The sequence below is a fragment of the Rhineura floridana genome, chromosome 2 (assembly GCF_030035675.1).
Source record: "Rhineura floridana isolate rRhiFlo1 chromosome 2, rRhiFlo1.hap2, whole genome shotgun sequence".
Taxonomy (NCBI): domain Eukaryota; kingdom Metazoa; phylum Chordata; class Lepidosauria; order Squamata; family Rhineuridae; genus Rhineura; species Rhineura floridana.
Window position 1 is genome coordinate 79,123,889 of NC_084481.1, and position 22,456 is coordinate 79,146,344.

Genomic DNA, 22,456 nt, shown 5'->3' on the forward strand with positions numbered 1-22,456 from the left:
TTAGACCAAAATTCTTTGCAGCACCCTATACAACATTCCCACTGTCCTACTTTTCTATTTGTAAATCTCATTTAAAATTATATCAGACTACACATTTAGCTTGTAATTAAGTGTTTATTTGAGATTCTTTATTGATTTTACATAAATGCTTCAGCCACAATATATCTATTTAAATATAAAGTATTATATACTGTAGTATTTTCATTGTATTGCCTTTTTAAAGTTGAGAGTTTGTTTTCAGTTTGTTCTTACTTTGTGGATGTAGAACTCTATTCTATAAAAGTGACTTTCAGCATAATGCCCTTCAGAGATACTAGTTTCCTTTGTGTAAACATCTAACATTCTTTACAGAAATTGAGCAGATGATAATGTAGTTACATGGTACAGGTGACAATCCCCATACATACCATTCTGTGGGAAGAAAATGTGTGAACTGTTTTGTTTTGGGGTAGATACAGTGCTGCTCAATCACAGCTACACTAAAATCCTGGATTTCTGTTATTTTCTATACTTCAGCAGGCAAGGCCGAAGCATGGCTTCAGGATGAACCAGGAAGTTCTTTCCCCAAACAATAGGCGTATCACTCTAAATAGATTCTGTCTCTGTGAATAACACAGCTCTCCTGAATGTGGATCATAATGAAGACTTTATTCATAGGCTAAAAAGCAGGAGTGACTTCATTTCTCACAAAACTATTAGACAGACTACTACCTATACATTTTGTCTCATATCTCTGTGATTCTATGAAGGCTAGAGGCCTATGTGTGTGCACACGTGTGAACATTTTGTTTTTTGTTTTAGTTAAAACTGGGAATCTGAGGCAGCTAAGGGTGAAAATGGGCAGAGGTGGCATTGCTGGGATCTGGGTAAAAGCTGGACAACTGGGCAATATGGCAACCTGATGAACATCTGGCCAGATGTAAAATAAGGAAGGGGAGGGGGAAAGGTGACTTTGTATTATAGTCACAAAACAGCTGAATTTGGTCACAGTCTGATGGTGGAGCGTAGGAGGAAATATCTAGCTTAGGTTGCAGTCCTGTCTGCAATTACCTGGAAGTAAGACCCATTGAATCCACTGGGACTTACTTCTGAGCAGGCATGCCTAGGTTTGTGATATGCATTGAATTATTCTCAACCAAATATTGGGAAATTAATGCCCAATAAACATATAATAAATGTAAACATGGCGATTCACGTAAGCCTATAGGCAAAATCAAAACAGGAACAAACTTGGGTGCCGGGGGTGGAGGCAGGCCAGTGGGCAGAGAGAGAATGAAAAGAGAGGAGTAATGTGAAGGGAGGGAGCAGGGTGAGAGGGAGGAGAGGCGTGTCAAGTTGTGCCTGGGAGAGAGGTTCAGTGGGTCAAAAGAAGGCAGCAAGTAAGGGTAGAAACACACTCACTGTTCCGCCAGTTCCACCTCTCTCTTCTGAAAACGGGGGCACACGATGCTAGTCAAACCCCATCCCCTTTTACTGTAAAACCTAGTATGAGCAGCTGGAGTGTTGTTTTTTAATTCACCTTCAAAGAGATTTTGCAGCTGATCGGCAGATCAACCTGTTCTCCCTCCAGTTGTGGCTACTGGAAACTCTTTGCTCTGGCAACTCGTGTCTTCACGGCTTCAGTGTTGCCTTCTCTGTCTATCTGTGTGTCTCTCTCTCTCTTCTTGGAGTGACCTATGGTGGCAGCAAGGCCTCAAAACAAATGCACATGGTGCCACTCTTTTTTCCCTCACTCTCCCCTTCTGTCCTGTTACATCAAAGGGAGAGTGTCCTGGGGGGGAGAGGAGAGTAGACGGTGAGTGTGAGGGTGGAATCCTCCTCAACCACTGCCTCTTTTCCCTCCTTTCTTTATGAGGCAAAGGAGTGGAATGACCTCCCACACACACACCCCATCCAGAGTTGCAGAGGGTTGTAGACCTGTTACTTTTTTGGGACCAAGGTCCCAGCCAAGTCCCTATGTATGAGCCTATCAGCATGAAAAGGGAGCATGTTAGCCACTGAGAAGAGTCCTTGTCCTTTCATGCTGATTGGAGGCAATCAGAGTGAAAAGAGGTGAGTCGGCCACTTAGAGGACTCTTCTCAGTAGATAACATACACTCAATGTGTCAGTGGAATCCACTCAAGGTTTAGGTCCAAACTTTCAAGGAGCTGTCCAAGGCTCTTTGGAACTACATTTTGGCACCTTGGACAGCTCCTTGAAAGTTTGGACTAAAACCCAAAGTGGATTCTGCCGCCCCACTGACATGGAGCCACCAGCCACCCCTGTTACCAAGCATAGTCTGGTAAATGCCAAGGGCCACAAGGATCAATGGAATGGTTGCCTATCTGTCTGCCTTCTCCTCCTTCTAACTTTGAAACTTTTCTGATAATAGTGCTGGGTGAGGCCTACGTAGCTGAGCTGAGAGAACCCAAAATTGACAGATTCTCCCACCCCTATTTTGATTATGACATCATTGTGTGGATATTGCAAAACACTTGTGTGCATGAGTAGCACCAATTTCACAATAAACTGTCATTTGGAAGCATCCTCAGTCAGTTTCAGGTTTCTGCTTTTAAGTATTTTATTCAAAGGAATCCACATAAAGTTGAGAGCATGAGCGTGCAGTTACATTAAAGAAAATAAGACATAGATTTTTATATCAAAAGCTAACACTATCCCAATTCTTAGTTTAATAGGCTTATAGACTCCAGTGATGAAGGAGAAACTCAGGACCCAATCCTGTCTGGCTTCAGTCAAAATCAGCTGGAGGCTGACTTTTCAGGCTATTTCTTTTAAATATGAGTTCTAGAAGGGCGAGTAGATGGGCAAAGAGGCCAGTCTCCTTGACAGACAGAAAATATCTAGTTTGCTCAGTCCAGTAGGGAAAAGACCTTAGCATCTGGCCAGGCTTACAAAATATCTGGAAAAATTGTAAACTGGAGATGTTCTCTCTTTTTCTCCGGACTAATGTTTCCTGGTGTGTTGGGCAGTAAAAGATCTCAGTGCATACCTACATGCTTTCCAAAATGCTGCAGCTAGATTGTTGCTGGGAACAGACTACTGCCAGCTCACAACCCTGGTGCTTAAAGGCTTGCACTGGCTGCAGCTCATATGCTACCAGGCTGAGTTCAAGGTTCTTCTCTTAATTTACAAGGTTGTCAACAACTTGCTTCCAGGATACCTTAAGGACCATCAGATACCTTATGTCCTTGCCTGATCACTCAGATCTTTAGGGCAGTCACTGTTAGTGGTCCCCCGTGGCTCAGACACTTGGTTCATATCCACCAAAAGCCATTCATACAGTACTGTGGGACCAGTTTTGTGAAACTAGGGGTGTAGTCATCCAGGGTCTCAGGGGGTCTTAGACTCTTTACTTTTTGGGGAGCAGGGTCCCAGCAGGGTCCCTATGTCTCCAGCATCCTGCAAGCCAATCAGCGTGAAAGGGGAGTGTGTTAGCCACTGAGAGGAGTCTTCCTTGTCCTTTAATATAACATGCTTCCTTGTCCTTTCCTGAGGATTGTAGCCAATCAGAGTGAAAGGAGGTGAGTCAGCCACTGAGAAGACTTCTCAGTAGCTAACACATTCCCCTTTCATGCTTATTGGCTCCTAGGGATGTCTGTTGTTGTGGGAGAAGGCATTAACAAGGACCTCATTCTCAACCCAGGCAGCAAAAGGGGGAAGGGGTGGCTGTGATTAACATGAAGAGACCCTGCACTTCTGAACTTGCCACTACACTAGTATGTGAAACTCATTGTCAGCTGAGATCACACAGGTTATCTCCATATTGAACTTCTGGCTTCATGAAGACTTTTCTTTTCAGCATGTAGTTTAAGTGAGCTTTTCTTATTTTATGGTTAACTGATTTTATCCCTATTGTATCCCTTTTGTAACCATATTGTACATCACTTAGAAATGATGATGTTAAATGGTATATAAGTTGTTAAAACAAATAAACTGTGGATGACAAGAGATTTTAACATATCGTTTGGGCTTGGGTGTTACAATGGCGAAAGGACAGCAAAGAGACTGTGAAGTTGTTTCTGAATGCTCAGGAATTTCAACTGCTGCATCAGTATGTTTGCTATCAGGTTGTTAGGCTTGAAAAACTCTGAAATTTCCCTCCATTGTTCTTTTCCTTCTTCATGCAAATTCTTTGGGGTGTTTTCCCTATACTTTAATCTCCATATGCCTTGCATTTTATTATTCAAACATGACATGACTTCCTCACACACCCTCATTTTATGAAACCCATTGGCCATTTATTAACCAAACCAGACAACAGAGCATATCAATGTTCTTAGTCACTTATCAGTTTAAAAAGGTAAAGGTGTCCCCGCACTTATAGTGCGAGTCGTTTCCGACTCTTAGAGTGACGTCTTGCAATGTTTACTAGGCAGACAGTATATATGGGGTGGGATTGCCAGTTCCTTCCCTGGTCTTTCTTTACCCACAGCATATGCCGGGTACTCATTTTACAGACCACGGATGGATGGAAGGCTGAGTGGACCTCGACCCCTCTTACTGGAGATTCGACTTCCTCCTTCCGTTGGAATCGAACTCCGGCCGTGAGCAGAGCTTTGGCTGTGTTACTCCGGCTTACCACAGTTTAGTGGTGACTTTATGGAACGTTTAATATTACAGCTGTGGAAAATAAAACATTTCTCCACGCATACTTTAAGAGTCAGATTGAATGTCAGTATCAGTACTATGTAACTATTAAAGCTGCTGGCTAATTATTTCTTTATTTTCAATAACGTCTAAGTTTGGTTGTTATTTTATCAATAGTTAGGAGATACCTTATAGAAGGGAATCTCTCTGCATTTTTGAATGAAACACCCATCTCAGGTTGGAAAAAGTGACATTATTTCAGTTAAGGAGTGTAGAGATTAGTTGAAACTGAAGTTGCACCCTCAAGAGGCTGCTTGAGTTGGGAGATCTTCTGCCTTGGAGAAATGCCTCCATTTATGCTCAGCTTGTATATTTGTAAATAAAGGAAATATCACAAAGATGCCCTAAGTCTCCAATATTCTCACATCCAAAGAAAACTAAATGTGGTAGTGCTGCCCCTGAAACTCTGGGGGAAGTGCAGAACATGTAATAATATAATCTCCAGATGAAATACTTTTATGAGGTTCCTATCAGATTTCTGCAAGTAAGGCTATCAGTATAGATGCCCTGATAGCTTCCCAGGGTATCAGTGTGGGCTGTCTAGAGTCTTGGACTTAAGAAAGAGTATCAATAGCCTGGTGAAGTGCTTCCATGGGTACTAACTGTTAGACTATTTTGGTTCATTTTAGAAATGGCTAGGAAATACCTAAAAGGGGGCAAAAGATGAGCCTCCCTCCATCCCACCTAAGAATATTGTAATCATATCCCACATCATACATTTAAACCACCCTTACACCACTTTAACAGTCATGGCTTCCCCCAAATAATCCTGGGAACTGTAGCCTTGGCTATTTTAAAGATAACTCTCCTAGTTTAACACCATAGGAGCCCATGTCACTTGCTTGGAACCACAGGAAAGCCACCTGTTCTCTCTCCTTTCTCTGAATGGGCTTGCTCCCTACCTCCTCCATTTCCCAAATCTCACTATTTTTCTGTCTTCACATGGTTCAAACCCAAGTCATTTGCATTTGAGCAAATGATGCCTCTAGGTCTACATTTCCCCCTGCCATGTCTCCATGACCCTCCTCTTCTTATACAACAATTACACTTCTCCCCATCTTCCATAGATCTATTTCTGTTTCTATTGTAGGAAGTGTACTCTTAAGCCATTTTTAAAACTCTCTCTCTCTCTCTCTCTCTCTCTCTCTCTGCCTTAGTAACTTAGTGAATTGTCCAAGCAACATGGATAGGTGGCATGATCTATGTAATGTACTATCAATCTTTTTTTCTTAATAATAATCTGTAGCAGGATATTAAACTGCAAAGGCCATTATTTCTTCCAGAGAGCTACTTTTATTCCTTTCATATAAGAACATAATTGCAGCGCCCTGTGTTACTGTTAATTCTCTGGAGCAAGCATGCTAAATATTGGGTTTGTATTGGTCAGTGCTCACAGACTGGAAACATTCAATATACATCCCAATTCCAAAGAAAGGGATCCCAGGGAATGCAGTAATTATCGAATTATTGCCTTAATATCCCATGCAAGTAAAGTAATGCTCAAGATTCTACAACAAAGGCTCTTACCATATATGGAGCGAGAAATGCCAGACGTCCAAGCTGGATTTAGAAAGGGAAGAGGCATTAGAGATCATGTCACAAACATATGTTGGATAATGGAACGGACCAAGGAATTTCAGAAGGAAATTGCCCTGTGCTTTATAGATTACAGCAAAGCCTTTGATTGTGTAGATCATGAAAAACTATGGAATGCTTTAAAAGAAATGGGGGTGCCACAGCATCTGATTGTCCGGATGCGTAACCTATACTCTGGAAAAGAGGCTACTTTAAGGACAGAATATGGAGAAACCAATTGGTTCCACATCGGAAAGGGGGTGAGATGGGTATATTTTATCACCCTATTTGTTTATTCTGTACACAGAACATATCATACGGAAAGCGGGATTGGACCAAGACGAAGGAGGTGTGAAAATTGGAGGGAGAAATATTATTAATTGAAGATATGCAGACGATACTAGCAGAAGCCAGTAACGATTTGAAACGAATGCTGATGAAAGTTAAAGAGGAAAGTACAAAAACAGGACTACAGCTGAACATCAAAAAGACTAAAGTAATGACAACAGGGGATTTATGTAACTTTAAAGCTGACAATGAGGACATTGAACTTGTCAAGGGTTATCAATACCTTGGCACAGTCATTAACCAAAATGGAGACAATAGTCAAGAAATCAGAAGAAGGCTAGGACTGGGGAGGGCAGCTGTGAGAGAACTAGAAAAGGTCCTCAAATGCAAAGATGTATCACTGAGCACTAAAGTCAGGATCATTCAGACCATGGTATTCCCGATCTCTTTGTATAGATGTGAAAGTTGAACAGTGAAAAAGTGGATAAAAATCAACTCATTTGAAATGTGGTGTTGGAGGAGAGCTTTGTGCATACCATGGACTGCAAAAAGGGCAAATAATTGGGTGTTAGAACAAATTAAACCAGAACTATCACTAGAAGCTAAAATGATAAAACTGAGGTTATCATGCTTTGAACACATAATGAGAAGACATGATTCACTACTAAAGACAATAATGCTGGGAAAAACAGCAGGGAATAGAAAAAGAGGAAGGCCAAACAAGAGATGGATTGATTCCATAAAGGAAGCCACAGACCTGAACTTACAAGATCCAAACAGGGTGGTTCATGACAGATGCTCTTGGTGGTCACTGATTCATAGGGTCACCATAAGTCGTAATCAACTTGAAGTTACATAGCAACAAATTGGTCAGTGCAAAATTGGTCAGGAGACAAGATGATTTGAAGCATAATTTAAGTAGGTTTTTTTAAAAGTGTAAATGCTCTGTATGGCAGGCCCAGAACTCATTGTTATTCAGACTCTGCTGAGGCCGGTGATGTCTGCCCACAAACGATCAGAAACTGGGTGAGGCAGGAACAAATACACATGAACCACAGTTATTTTATATTAAGCTGATCCTAAGAAAGAGAGACAGTGTGGTATAGTGGTTAGAGTGTTGGACTATGACCTGGGAGACCAGGGTTCAAATCCCCACACAGCCATGAAGCTCACTGGGTGACCTTGGGCCAGTCACTGCCTCTCAGCCTCAGAGAAAGGCAATGGTAAAACCACCTCTGCATACCTCTTACTATGAAAACCTTATTCATAGGGTCGCCATAAGCAGGAATCGACTTGAAGGCTGTCCATTTTTTCCATCCTAAGAAATGTCAATATTGCTTTGCAAAGCTTCTGGAAAGCATATCGTCCACAAGATGGTGCTGTATCCTTTCTTAGCTAACTCTACAAATGAGTTCCCTTCTTTCTAAGCTTTTGAGGCACTGATAACATTTTCACCTGTCATACACATAGTTTCCTATGATGCATTGCCCCAGACACCTTACAAGAGGCTTAATTTTGCAACCCACATCTCCAGTTCACCACACTGAAACCCATAATGAGTTCACTTTTACTATTGCTGCTGTGTTGTCTCTTTCTGCTCTGTTTATAAAGTGGTCTTTTTGATCCTATATTTGTATTTTATTGATGGCATTTGCTACATTTTCTTTATTTTTATTGTAATTGTGACTATTGTAACTTGTTCTTGTTTTTATCTTGCAGGCCGCCCAGAGACATTGCAGGGTGGCCAACAAACAAATAAATATTTAAATGCCAGTTTTGTGGTCCCTAATTTAGATTATGAGTCTACAAGCTGTGTTGTGGAGTCCAGGAATGACTGTACCATCTACAATTTCCCAGCATATTCAAATTATCTTATAGTGACAAGGGTGAAAGCAGGTCAGCAGAAGTGGTTGTTCACATGTGCAGTTAGAATGAAATACTTGATCAGGAAAGTTGAAGAATGGGACAGCCTTATGACACTGCCAACTCCCATTATGGTGTCCTCTTACATCCCTGTCAAAAATATCCAAGTCACATTAAAATCCATATATTACAATAACTGCAGGTAAATGAAGCATGCTACTGCATCATTCATTCTGAGTGCATAACCTTGCCTTTCTTAGTGCAAAGTTGCCTTTCTTTTTGCAATCAGCCTTATATTCATAAGAAAAAAAGCCAACTACAATGCAACTGCTCAAATGCACTGTTGTTCTGGACTACATTACATAGTGTGTGTGTGCGGGGGGGAGGTTTGAAGTGCTCCGATTTTCCTAAAGTCTAAACAAAATCTGTTCATGCCTTCTCTCATCCAATTAGGAGCCAAGACTAATTTGCATTCCACCAAGATTTCTTTTTTAATTAATGCATTCTGGTACTGCATTGATTGCCAACTTTGTAGGCAAGTGTGTGACAAACCAAGTCCAAACTGTAGTGCACACATTACAGTACATATTCAACCTCCTGTTGTATACTCCCAGTGCCTTGGTGTGGTTTTGCCTCCGTACTACCGCACGGAGCAGTGCATTCTGGGAGAGGCAGGCAAGCAGGAACACGGGTCAGGCTCATGATAATTCTTGCTCTTCTCCAGGGGTGCCTCTTGCTGCCTCTGCCATTTGTGGCACCCCAGCCACAGGGTTGCCCTCCCATGTTCCACCGCTTCCTCTTCAGGAGGAGCAAGCTTTTGATCTTGCTCCTTCTGGAACTGCCATGGCATTATCTCGCATGTGGGTGGCCATTAATTTGTAAACTGCTGCCACACAAGAAGCCTGCTGCCTCTTTTAAACTCACTCCAGGAGAGAATTAGATTAATTCCAAGGGAGCTCCAGGCTGGGTCAGCAATTTGCCTTCCCTTCGCTTCCACCCCAGCCAATGTGAATGGCAGTGCTGTGGGCATGGAAGCAGCGCTACTGGTCTGTTAAAACCTGCATGGTAGCAGCCAGGTTTTGGATTGCACCCTAAGTGTGTTTAGCCTTGCAGTCTAAAAGTTATGTCCTAGTCTCTAAATTTGCCATCGTATGCCAGAAGGGAGAACTGACTTGATTCCATCTTGAGATTATTAAGGTCATCTGTGCAATTATACTGGCAGCTGTAAAAATATATATTGTTAATTGTGTGTAGATCATGCTGATCATCTTTTTATTTAGCAGGTTCAGCAACAATATTTCTTCATTTACTTCTGGAAATAACTGATTCCAGTAATCTTCCTGATACATTAGAGACATCTGCCCCAAAGCCCTGAACTATAGGGCAGATAAGTGTATGTGTTTCAAGACCTGAGCTCCTACTGGGAGGAACAGTGGGATATAAATCTAATAAATAAATAAATAAAATAAAACAAAGACGTACCTTGTACGTCATCTTTGCTAGAACCTAACTACAAAACTACAGCCATACCATTTTTTTTACAGTTTATTTCTAGGCCGTCTTTTGGCCAAAAAGGCCCCCAAGGCGGCTTACATACAAATACAAAACACAAATAAAAACAATACAATTTACAAAAAATCAGACTAACAAAATTGTAGCATTTCTAAAAAGCAACAACAGCTAACCAAAAGCATTCATCTTCCTGGTAAAGGACAATCCCCAGAAAAATGTCACTAAGAGCAGGGGTGAGGGGGCAAAGCAGGTGGAAAAGCGTGCCCCTTGATGGTCCCAGCAGTCTCACCCCTGCAGCAGTACCTCTCAGTCTGCAGCTCTTCCTCATAAGTCCAGGCAGAGGGGTGGGGCAAGGCACGTGGAAAAACTTGTCCCTTGGTGGTCCCAGCAGTCTCATCCCTGCAGCAGTCCATGTTTTCAGAACCACCTTAGAATCCCAGTGGAGGGGGTAAACCACCCGGTTTTAATGCATCTGTCTGTGATCAGCTTTCCATTCCCCCTCCCAACAGTTATCATGTTAGAGGGTAAAGACAAAGGCTCATTTAAGTGCTGTCATGTGCAGGAATGCGAGAAGCTCTCACAATACTTCTTTGGCAGCTGATCCCAGCTTCCCGCTGAATCCTCCAGAGTAACAACAACATGCATGCTGGTCAGCTCCCATCACTGTGGGCAATTAGGAAGTATTTATTTGAAGATCTCTAGGGACTCTGAGTTCAGGCCACACAGAATGTTGCCCATAAGACATTGTTTCCTGATTCCTTAGCCGACAATGGGGGCTTAGCAGCTGGTCCTCCCGAGATGATGAATTTAATTTGGCTATAAGACTCGGCAGCAAAAAGCAGGAGAAAGGGCTATGGAGTGTGAAGGGCTGAACGAAATGGGGTGTGCGTGTGCTAGTGCATGTTGTCGATTGGGACGCTGGAAGCCTGCCTTTTTTCCAAATCATTTCTGCTTTTTCACACTGTTTTTGAAGGGATGCTTGCTGTGGCAGCGAGCACTAGCAGCTGGAAAAGGGCTGTAGCTCAACAGCGGAGCACCTGCTTTGCATGCAGAAGGTCCCAGGTTCAATCCCTGGCAGCTCCAGATAGGACTGGGAGTGCATCTTGGCTGAAACCCTAGGGGAGCCCTGGCCAGTCACTGTTGACAATGCTGACCTAGACAGAGCAATGGTCTGACTCACTATAGGCAGCAAATGTCCTATGTAGTTGCGCTAGCATCTGTTGCAGCAGCAAGAACAAAGCTCTTCTTGGCAGCTGCCAAACACATGTAGGCACGTGCAAGGGGAGGGGGACAGCACATCAGAAACCCATGGATTGCTCCTCACATATGCAGGGATTTGAACTCCTGACTATGTGTACTCGCCTATCATGAGCACAATGCCGCTTATCCATACTTATTTAACTGCGCCGTTAGTTTTGCAGAACGAATGAAGACAGTGAATGCACCAACAGCATTTTTAGCAAGATCTGTTGAGGGGCGTATTTGTACGTGTGTCCGTATCATGAAAAACCCACGTTTTTGTAAGCCTGCTTATATGTATGGTACGGATGGAATGATCTGTCAATGTTGTTTCTCTCAGTTTCTCATTTTTCTAATATCAAATTCAGCTCTCCACATTTCTGCAGCAATATGCAATTTTTAAAAATACATGAAAATTCTTCAGCATTTTAGTGCAAATTTCTCCTAATAAATACATTTTTCTATGCAGTTTTGACTTATGTACACACCTTTACAAGCAATTTGTGCTAATATAATGCATTCTTAAAGGTTATTTTCACAAATACATTTTGTGCACACTTTTTGTAAACATTGCTTGGTTGGGGAACTGCATTGCAAAATTCAGGTAAGTGTGACTGTTGAACAATGACTGTGTTTCAGTTCCCATATTGTTTTGGAAAGTATGAATTTGATAAATTTGGCTTTCAATGCAAACTGAATCGAATTTCTCCCCCATCCCTAATGCAGGATGAATTTATTTCATGTCTTTTCCAGTAATCTGCAGGACGCCACCATGTTATCAGAAAACATAGGAAATAACCCTGACCACACGTTCCCATACACACAGCAGAGAGTAGCATGCATATAGAAAAGGATGGAGCTAAATGTGTAAGATGCATATGCAAGTCCAATGAATTCCCTATTTCACAGCACTCTTGGTCACTAAATTAAATAGAAAAGATCTGTGATCCTCGTTCCATCACTAGACACCAGTGACCCCTTAAAAAACATATGAAGCTGCCAATACTATACATGTCTATTCAGAAGTAAGTCCCATTTATTTCAATGGAACTTACTCCCAGGTAAGTGTGTATAGGGTCACCCCCTTCATGCCTTTTTCAACTATTCTCTCCCAAATGCCTAATTAAAACTTACCAGAGCCCTCTCACTTCCAGCATATTTTCTATTACTGTTTGGATCCAATTTACACACTGTTCAATTGCAACTCTTCCTTTCGTATCCTCTGTCTGCAGCCACACTGTCTGTCAATACAGAGGGAGAGCCATATATATATAATGGAGGTGAAGGATCGGCTGACTGAGCCAACAAAGCAAGCACTGGGAGTATTAATGTTTGTCTTTCTTGACAAGCAAGATGATTAAACTGTTCTTGAAGATACATCCATGTTAAGTTAAAGGTCTGGCTTAAAGCCACAATCTTGTAAAAGAAAAAAACCCGAACACCCCTAAATATATCAACATGCATCACGGAATGATTTTCATTACTTCTTGATATTCCATGTTAGGGATCAGCAACTTATAAAACTAGTTCATTAACTAGTTCAGTGGAAGAGATGCTGAGACTTGCATGACACTGATTGCCCTTGGTGAGGAATATGCCCAGCAGCCTCCTATGATTCATACTTCACTTGGCAACTTTCTGGCTTGCTTGGCTGAAGAGAAAAGCCTGGTGCTCAGATTGCAGGAAGGACTCAGAGGGGCATGAGTCTGTGTGCCTTTTGTGCCAGCGACTGCTGTTAGAAGATGGCCAGGGCATGATCTGACTAAAACTGAATGGGGAGGGGGAACTGGGGGGAGGGACTTGTGCCTTTCAGTATCTTTTCCCATAATTGTCATCTACAGTGTGTTACACCCAATGCTTAGGGAAGATTAGAGAAGGAAGGGACAGGAATTATTTTTTAAATGTAAGCTATTCTAAGAATATGCGCTAGAATATTATATTCACTTACTTATTTAGTAGATTTATATCCTGCTTTTTGACCACAGAGTCCTGAAAGTGGCTAACATTTTAAAAACACAGCAGATACATGTACCAAGAAACGCATGACCACAAAACAAAACAACCAGCCTCCCTGCAACATAGGAAGCTGCCTCTTACTATCTGTCCCAGTTCTGCCTATACACTGACTGGCAGCAGCTGGGAAGAGGCTTTCCCAGCCCTCCCTGGAGATGCCAGGGACTGAACCTGGGACCTTTTACATGCAAAGCAGATGTTTTGCCACTGAGTATGGGCTATGGCCCTTCCACAGGAACACGATGTTCCTGTTTACATGGCCATTGCTATATGTTGGCCCTAGGATGTGGGGTGGGAAGGGGGCAGTCAGACCGGAGCAGGCCCTGATGTTGTCTTTGCCTGCTTGCTCTCTCTCTCCTTCCTTCCCACCCAATTGTACCAACTGAAAGAAGTTAATAAATAATAAATAATAGGTACCATATCTAAGTAAAAATTTGGTAAAACAGGAAATAGATTAGCAAGAAAACCAGAAAATGGCACTTATATTTCTGCATCATTGAAAAAAATGAAATGGACTGCCTTCAAGTCGATTCTGACTTATGGGCAACCCTATGAATAGGGTTTTCATGGTAAGCGGTATTCAGAGGGGGTTTACCATTGCCTCCCTTTGAGGCTAAGAGGCAGTGACTGGCCCAAGGTCACCCAGTGAGCTTCATGGCTGTGTGGGGATTCAAACCCTGGTCTCCCAGGTCATAGTCCAACACCTTAACCACTACACCACACTGGCTCTTTAGTATGAAAGAAATGATGACCTGTTTCCTGTTTGTGATTTTGTGACAATTAGGAAATATCTGGTGTTTTTAGTTAGTTGGCAAACGGCTTTTAGATTTTGCGATTATCAACAAACTTCAGATTAACCAACAAAATTAATTATTCTGTGGCTGCAGCCCTAGACAGCCTTACTAGGGAGTAAGCTCCATTAAACAGAGTGGGACTTATTTCCAAATAAATATGTGTAGGATTGTGCTGCAAGTCATCTTTTGTATTATCAGGGGCAAGAGCTATTAAAAGGATTACCTTGACCCAAGAAAGTTAACTGTTACTGGACGAGAGATACCAGATCTCTGTACATATGCATGTATGCATGTGAGTATTCATGGTATATCTCATGATGCAAAAATGAGTTATGGTCTTCCTATGTGGTGGTGTGCTGTGACTGGATGCGGAGTTCCACCATATCTTATGTTCTATCACAGAAACGTGAATGAGGTCCATCAACGTAAGAGCAGCTTTTTAAGTGTTTTCCCTCCCACTGAAGTTAATGGGAGAAAAATATCTTGTACTTATAGGATGTTGGGCCCAATGTCCTGTAGGACCCTGCAGAGTTGCATAGTAGAACAGAGAGTTTTGAGCGAGTTTATGTGTGTGTGTTCAAATCTTTGCTAAGATTCCACCTTCCCTGCAAATTAGTCAGACAGAGACTTTAAGCTTTAAACTAAGAAATAACTACTTTATTCTGGAAGTTCATGCTTGATAGGAAAGAGTTCTATATCTAGCTAACTAGCTATGCTGGAGCAGCCGGCACTGGTCCCAGTGCTAGCCCTCATGCTGGTCGAGAGGAGAGACAAAGGAAAGATGTCTGCTCCCTTCTTGAGAGAAAGAAAAATTGGTGGAAGGCGGGAAGGAACAGGGATCAACATTCTTTGCATATCAGTCTAGCAGGAAGGGAGAGACAGCAGGAGATCAACAGAGCATACCCATTTCTGTCTAGGAGAAGGACTCTCCCCTAAAATAGTGGGCAGAGACTGGCTGGCAATTCTTGATGCTGAGGCTATGCAGCCCATAAACTGGAGGGGCCTAAACGCAGCAGGGCTGGTTTACCACATTTTGATGTAAGTGAACAAAGTAACACACATTCCTTTTAAATAAACCGCGGCTGTAAAATTAGTAAGTTCAGAGTCTAAAATACTTAACTACAACACAGGATGTTGTACTTACTGACAAGGTAAGTTAAGTAAGTTTGCGTAGGATTGCCATTTAAGGTTGCTGTAATCCCAAACACACTGAGCATGGTGTAACTACCAAACTGCATTAGATCCCTTTCCCTATAAACCCATAGATCCCTTAGTCCACCCCAGTAGTGTAGTGGCAAATTCAGAAGTTCCGAGTCCCTTCATGTTATTCACAGCCTTGCCCACTCCTCCCTTTTTGAGGGGTTGAGAATAAGATCCTTGTTAATGTCTTCTCCCTTAACAACAGACATCCCTAGGATCTAATCAGCATGAAAAAGGAGAGCGTTCTCAGTGGCTGTCTCACCTCTTTTCACTCTGATTGGCTCCAATCAGCAGGAAAGGACAGGGAAGCATGTTACAAGACTCTTCTCAGTGGCTAACACACTCCTCTTTCATGCTGATTGGCTCATAAAATGCTGGAGAAAAAGGGACCCTGCTGGGACCCTGCTCCCAAAAAAGTAAGGGGTCTAAGATCCCTTGAGACCCTGGACCACTACACCCCTGGTCTGCCCCCTCCAAAAAATCTGGGTGCTGGATGGATAGATTATATATAGTACACAAAGAACCTAATACTCTGAATGGGAGCAAGAAGGGTAATTCCAGTCGGGCTTTTGTTGTTATGTGCCTTCAAGTCGATTACAATTTATGGTGACCCTATGAATCAGTGACCTCCAATAGCATCTGTTATAAACCACCCTGGTCAGATCTTGTAAGTTCAAGTCTGTGGCTTCCTTTATGGAATCAACCCACCTCTTGTTTGGTCTTCTCTTTTTCTACTTTTTTTTTCAGCATTATGGTCTTTTCTAGTGCATCATGTTTTCTCATTATGTGTCTAAAGTATGATAACCTCTGTTTCATCATTTTAGCTTCTAGTGATAGTTCTGGTTTAATTTGTTCTAACACCCAATTATTTCTCTTTTTCGCAGTCCATGGTATGTGCAAAGCTCTCCTCCAACACCACATTTCAAATGAGTTGATTTTTCTCTTATCCGCTTTTTTCACTGTCTAGCTTTCACATCCATACATAGAGATCGGGAATACCATGGTCTGAATGATCCTGACTTTAGTGTTCAGTGTACATAAGTATACATAATAATGTATAATTGGGCTACAAAGAGTTAATCCCTGAACGCCTATTGGGCAGGCTGGGCGGAGATTTACCATTCAGATCCTGTAGGAAGTAAGTTGCTGAGTCTTGGAAACAGAGTGAAAGAGAGAGTTCCAGTGAGGGAAGAAAACAAGGAGAGAGAGAGACGCATAACGACTAGCAAGAAAGTCAAATGCAAGAAGGGAGAGATATCGAAGGGACTACTAAACCAGGGCCTTGAGAGACTCCACGTCTGAGGAGGCGCACCGACAGTCACGCAACTTTTTGAATCCCTGGAGAACTGCACCGCGGTGGCGCGGACCCGCCAAGGCGAAGATCGTCCGAGATGGACTTTGCTATGGACGCGGTTGCTGTGGTGTAAAGAAAGGAGGTAGAGCCTTCTCTCTCTCGCCCTCTCACCAGCCCTTTGCTCTGGCCGGAGCAGGAATGCCCAGGTTCGCGACTCTTCCATCGACCGGTGCCTGCAGCCGTTCCCGCGGTGGCCTTTGCTGAAAGAAAGCCGCTTTCCCTTTGCTGGCCGGAGCTGCACAAAAGACCTTAGGGGGACTCTTTTATTTTTCTCCATCTCCAGCTACGGTCGTCATGTTCCAGGTCAGGGGGCTCTTGTCTTACCCCGCCGCTGCTGCCTGCCTCTGCCTCCTCGTCTCCTTTTCCCACACAGTTAGAGGTTAGTGGATTCCTTTGAAACCAACAAAGTTGGGAAGTGATATTTTAAACAAACTTATTTGGGTGGTGTGTGTGTAAGGTGTGTGGGTGAGTAATATACGCAGTTTAGTTGTGGATCCACCCACACTAGCAACAGCCTTAAACATTGGCATGCCCATTTGGAGGCAAACGGGTAACAGAATTAATTGTTAAATATTTAAAGGATGTGAGCGTGAGTTCCAAGAACTGAATGACTGAGTAGGAAAATTAAGTCAGCGTGGCTGCTCTTGTTGTTGTTGTTGTTAATGATGATGATGATGACGATAACAACAACAATAATATGAATTATTCAGACACATTGTTGGTAATATGAATTATACACTGCCTTTCAGTAAAAGATCTTCAGGGTGATATACATTGTAAAACAATGAAAACCGTGTGTATGTAAAACTCCATGTTAAAACATTTAAAACTCATAACAGGGGCATATGCATCATAAACTGGTGATCATCATTCTGTACCAAGGGTGTGGAACCTGTGGCCCTCCAGATGTTGAGCTCCTGCTCCCATCAGCCCAGCTGGCTTGGTCAATAGTTAGGGATGATGGGAGTCATAGTCCAGAAACATCTGGAGGGCCACAGCTTCCCCACCCCTGTTCAATAGTGAAAGTAGTTACCAGTCAGGCAACTCGAACCATTTCTGGGCCCTTGGACTCTTTGAGGGTTACAGTGCAAAATGTAAAAGACAGAGTGAACAAACTGAATTAAACATCATTGCAGCCCATCCTATGCTTGTTTATTCAGAAGAGTTTAAAAGTGCTCAGAATCTGGGGAAGCTATGTTTGTTTCTTGTTTTGGAGACATTGGGAATTAGAAATGAATGTGTGACTAAGCATCAGGCTTGCCAAGTGTCTTGGGCAACCACTTGCCAAAAGTGAAGGCAGCCGAAATGGGAGCCAAAGATGGTTGGTAGTGCCGCATTAAGCATTCAGGTTTTTACATGGAGGCAGGGGTATATATGCCTGTTGAGTGTATTTCTATATGATTTTCCTAGACTCTCATTTGCAAAAGAAAAAAAGTTTCAAGTATAAATAATATACATAACCATAGGTTATGCATAAAGTTTTTCCTCATAGAAAGCATCTTGTTTCCATGCAAACTATAAGCCACTCTTTGCAAAGACCACTTCAGAAAAGCATCCACTAAAGATGGGTCATGTTTATCTTGCAGCACAAGAAAGGCCTCTGTGGTGGGTTTTCCATCTGAGCAAAGGGAAAGTGTATGCTGTAGAGGTGTTTATCGTGTCAGAGCTGGCGGCCTTATCAAAAGGCCTTTTATATTCACATAATCACTTTCAATATTATTTATTGAAATTATGTTTTTAAAAATGTATGTAGGGAAGTGGCTTGAGAATGATAAATGAAGAGACTTGTAGTATACGAATAGCTTGAGGTGTCTGAAGCTGGCTCACAAAATGTGCAAATTGGTGTTTGGCTGTTTGCTTCTACGGCAGGCTAGGGTCATAACTAGCTCCCATTTGTATGCTATTTCCCCCTGCCTCTCCATTGTATGCTACAATTAGAAATAATTGTGGGCCTTTAGTGCTGCTGCTGCTGCATAAATGCCAAACTGTTGCTGCTCAGATAGACTGCTCCTGCACCGATGTAGACTGCTGCTGCCCAGTATCACATGCCTCATTGACTTTCTTCTCCAGCAGCAGCAGCAGCAGCAGCAGCAGCAGCAGCAGCAGCAGCAGCAGTGTTGAATGGGTGAATTTGTGTAAGTACAAGGCCAATGAAGTTGCAGTGATGCCAAACTAAGATCTGATGTTTCTTCTCTCATCTTGAAAAATAGACTTACATTGCTCAATTTAACACTTTGAAAATATTTTAATTTAATGCCCATTTTGCACCCCTGTGAAAGTGGTATGCAGGGCAAATGACAGCTGACAGAGGCACCTGTCACTGTCCATCTTCCAGGCACTTCTTTGCATAGGCTTTCAGAATACAGGTGGGGAAAGATGAAGCATAGCCATGTACTGAAAAACAGACAGGAGACCATACATAGCAGATATTTTAAGTAAGGCTGCAGAACTGTATGCACACTTACTTGGGAGTCAATCCCACTGAATTTGGTGGGCTGCACATTTAATAGATACCATATGCACTCAGCATGTAAGAAACTGTCCTTGCAAGATAAATTCTATGAGCTCTTTTATAGCCCATAGTTTGCTTCAGTTCAAGCAGTGGAAACACCAGTTGCTTCATGTTGTTTGGGAGTGAATTTGCAGTTTGGAGGTGCCTGGTGGTTTATGGCAACTGATCCAAAGGACATATTGAGAGGCAGGACAGAATCCAAATAAATTGGCAGAGCCTGTATAAAGGGTAAGTTGGATGAGATGGGCAGTCAGCATTTTTCTCTTGAGTGCCCATCTTGGACTTCAACTTGCTTCTACCTCCGCTATCTTTGAGATGGGCATAACCTACCTTTTGAAGTATGCCGTTGGAACTTCTTGTTTCCCTTTGTCATCTCATTCATTTCAGTGGATAAACTACATATGCTGGAAGATATAATGCATACCCTATATCACAATTAAAAGTGACAGGTGCCCCATGCCCTCTTCACTATAATCCCGCCACCTCTTAAGATCACTCTTGCCTTTAGGATACCATATAGCAGGCACATTTTGAACAATGAGCAAGTGATGTGGGCAACCAGTCACAAAATGGCTGCTGTGGAGGCATGGCATAACACAACATGGCTATTGTGGGTGTGTGGCATAACACAAAATTAGAGAGAGTACAGTCATTGCTGCTCCCCTACCCTACCCTGGAGAACCTCAGGTTTACTATGGGGAGGCAGCTATGTCCGTTGGCCTTGATTGTGGAGATCACACAATACTGATTTCTCCCACACACATGCAAATTGATGCTGTTGCTGTCTAATAACAGGGAGCATTCCCCAATTCCAGAAAAATGTATGATGGCCACACTACGCTCACTCTCTTGCACATGTGCTTACACAGACCACATACCCACATCTATCTATCTATCTATCTATCTATCTATCTATCTATCTATCTATCTATCTATCTATCTATCTATCTATCTATCTATCTATCTATCTATCTATCTATCTGTCTATCTAATCTACACACATACTTCACATGTACATCTCTCCCTCTCCCTCCCTCTCTGCCCGTACCCATCCCTCTCTCATAGACCACACATGCACACAGACCATATATTCATACATCTCTCTCTCTCTCTGTGACACACACACACACACTCCTCTCCCTCACAGACCACACACACACACATATATATGTTCCCCCTCTCCCCCTCTTTCTCACACACAGACCACATCAGTTACCCATAACAGATAGTGCCATGTTCTCATGGCAGATGGAAAAAAGAAGTAGCGTCTGTCAAAGATCTGCATTGGGACTGATGTTTTTTAAGTGGTTCATAAATGAACTACACTGAAGTATGACAGGAATTTTTGTAAAACATTAAAAAAAACCATTGTGTGTCTTCATAATTACCAAATAATTCTTTAGCCAGGGCCTCATGAAGGTCTTTTAGGATTTCAAAAAGATTTGGAAGCATTTTTTTTGTTTTTTAAGTCTGCCAGGTGCTTGAGGACTTGCAATAGAGGATGGACCATTCATGCTTTGCTTGCGTGCCTCCTTGAGTAATTTGGCTGACCACAGTTCATAGTAGTGAGAGGGAATATGTGGCTCACCAGTTGTTGCTGGACTGCCATCAGCCCAAGCTAGTAAGGCATGATAGAAGGTAGTTCAGCAACATCTGGAGCACCACACATGTTGGTTCCTGGTTTATAGTTAGACATTAAGGTAGCTGGGATCTGAACCTCCTTGGCAACTTTATCTGCATCTGTATTGGGAAACACTACAGCAAGATCACTGAAAGCTATTCTGGCAGGGTAGCAATAGCAAAAACATGTTTGTGCCTTAAAAGCTGAGTTTCCGCCACTTAAATTGCTCTCATCCCTTCTTAGAGGATCCTGTCCAAGGTATCCCATGCCCTTCTGCTGGCAAATGCTGGATCTTTACCTCACTTCCTTGTTGCTTCCACATACACTAGAAACTCCTGCTTCTCAGGTTTAAGTGTGGCAACACACAGACTTTCTGCTGTTTTGACATTAACCATGTAAAAGATCTTACCTTTCCAAAAATAAATTTGATTTAAAATAAACAGACTCTGCTTTCCTCCACTCTCACCCCCTCAGACACCTCAAGTTTATCCTTGAAATGCTTGTGTTCAGGAAATCTTTAAATATCCCATCACATTTGTATGTTCCTTTTTAAAAGGAATCGGAGCTTTGCCTGCTCGTGTACTAAAGATTAACATCAGTCAAGGAAGCAATATAATCTTGGAATTATATTCTTTTTTCTTGGTGCAATTGCAAATCGGATGCAGTTGATTTAGGTTGGGGCCATCTAATCCCCATTTCCCAGGGTTTAGAAATGGTGATGAAGAGGTGCTTAGTTAAGACTTGCATTGATGCCATTCTCTCTGTAGCTCATACGTTGCTTGCTGTTGACCTGTATCATCAAATGTCTGGCCAGTGATATTGGCGCTGCTCCAATGATCCATATTTACAAAGTTCCCAGCATGCATGTTTACAACAGGCTGTCTGGCGGCTCTTTTGCAATTATATTCCTGAACAATATCCCAAAAGGCAATACTGGTGGTTTTGGCTTCCACACTTTGGGAACGGAATGAAGTGTTTTAATTAAAGGAGAGCAAGATAGATTAAACCCAGTGCTTTTGAGGGGTAAAAACTGAGGTCCTGTTACTCATATCTTGATAAAATACTGTGGCACAAAATATTTGCCATGGACAGCCCCCCCCCCAGAAAAAGAGAGAGAGGGCGGTACTTCATATCGGTGAGTAGGACTGCATAAAAAAGCACTGACTATACACATTCAGTATCCAGTGTGGTGCCTTTTAAACGTTTTCTCAGCCAGTTGGGAATTCCTTATTTATACATTGAGGTGGGGGCTGTGTCTGAATGATTCAGATGCACATGCTGGGCTGATGTAGGTCTTTCAGAGGAATCTCTCTCTCTCTCTCTCTCTCTCTCTCTCTCTCATTCTCTGCTAGCCTAGGCTGGTTTACGTTTCATGGTTGCAGTTTTGTTGCTCCCAATTCATAGTCAGGGGCCAGAAAAACCATTGTTATATATATATATATATATTTGCCTCATGAAAAGAGCTATATAAGAGATCAGTGGTCATGACAACAATATGTTTACAACAATGATGTCAGGGTTTGTTTTTCTTATTGCACTATCCTTCTTTGCAGCCAATATCAGTATTTTGTTTGTTTGTTCTTAGATAGTCTTCCAAGGCTTTTCTTTCTAAATGGAATATGGAATGGACGGCTTATCTAGTCCAGCACTTTGTTCTCACACTGGCCAACCAGATGCCCAGGGGAAGCCTGCAAGCAGGCTCTGAATGAAGCAGCACTCTTCCCACTTGTGATTCCCAGCAACTGGTATTGCGGGGCATACTGCCTCCAATTTTTTCTAAAAATTTCTAAAAACACATTCACTGTTTTGCCAGTCCCAGTGCGTTTCCACCTCTCTC

At 42.4% G+C, this 22,456-nt stretch overlaps 1 protein-coding gene across 1 annotated transcript in view; it reads left to right on the forward strand.

The window, feature by feature from the left end:
* Window positions 1-16,253: 16,253 nt before the first annotated feature.
* ITGB5 (integrin subunit beta 5) overlaps window positions 16,254-22,456 on the forward strand; it is a 106,580-nt gene continuing 100,377 nt past the window's right edge. Inside the window, exon 1 of the mRNA XM_061609045.1 lies at window positions 16,254-16,865. Within this exon, the coding sequence (XP_061465029.1) occupies window positions 16,781-16,865 (85 nt within the window). The 5' untranslated portion in view covers window positions 16,254-16,780. The remainder of the gene's footprint in view (window positions 16,866-22,456) is intronic.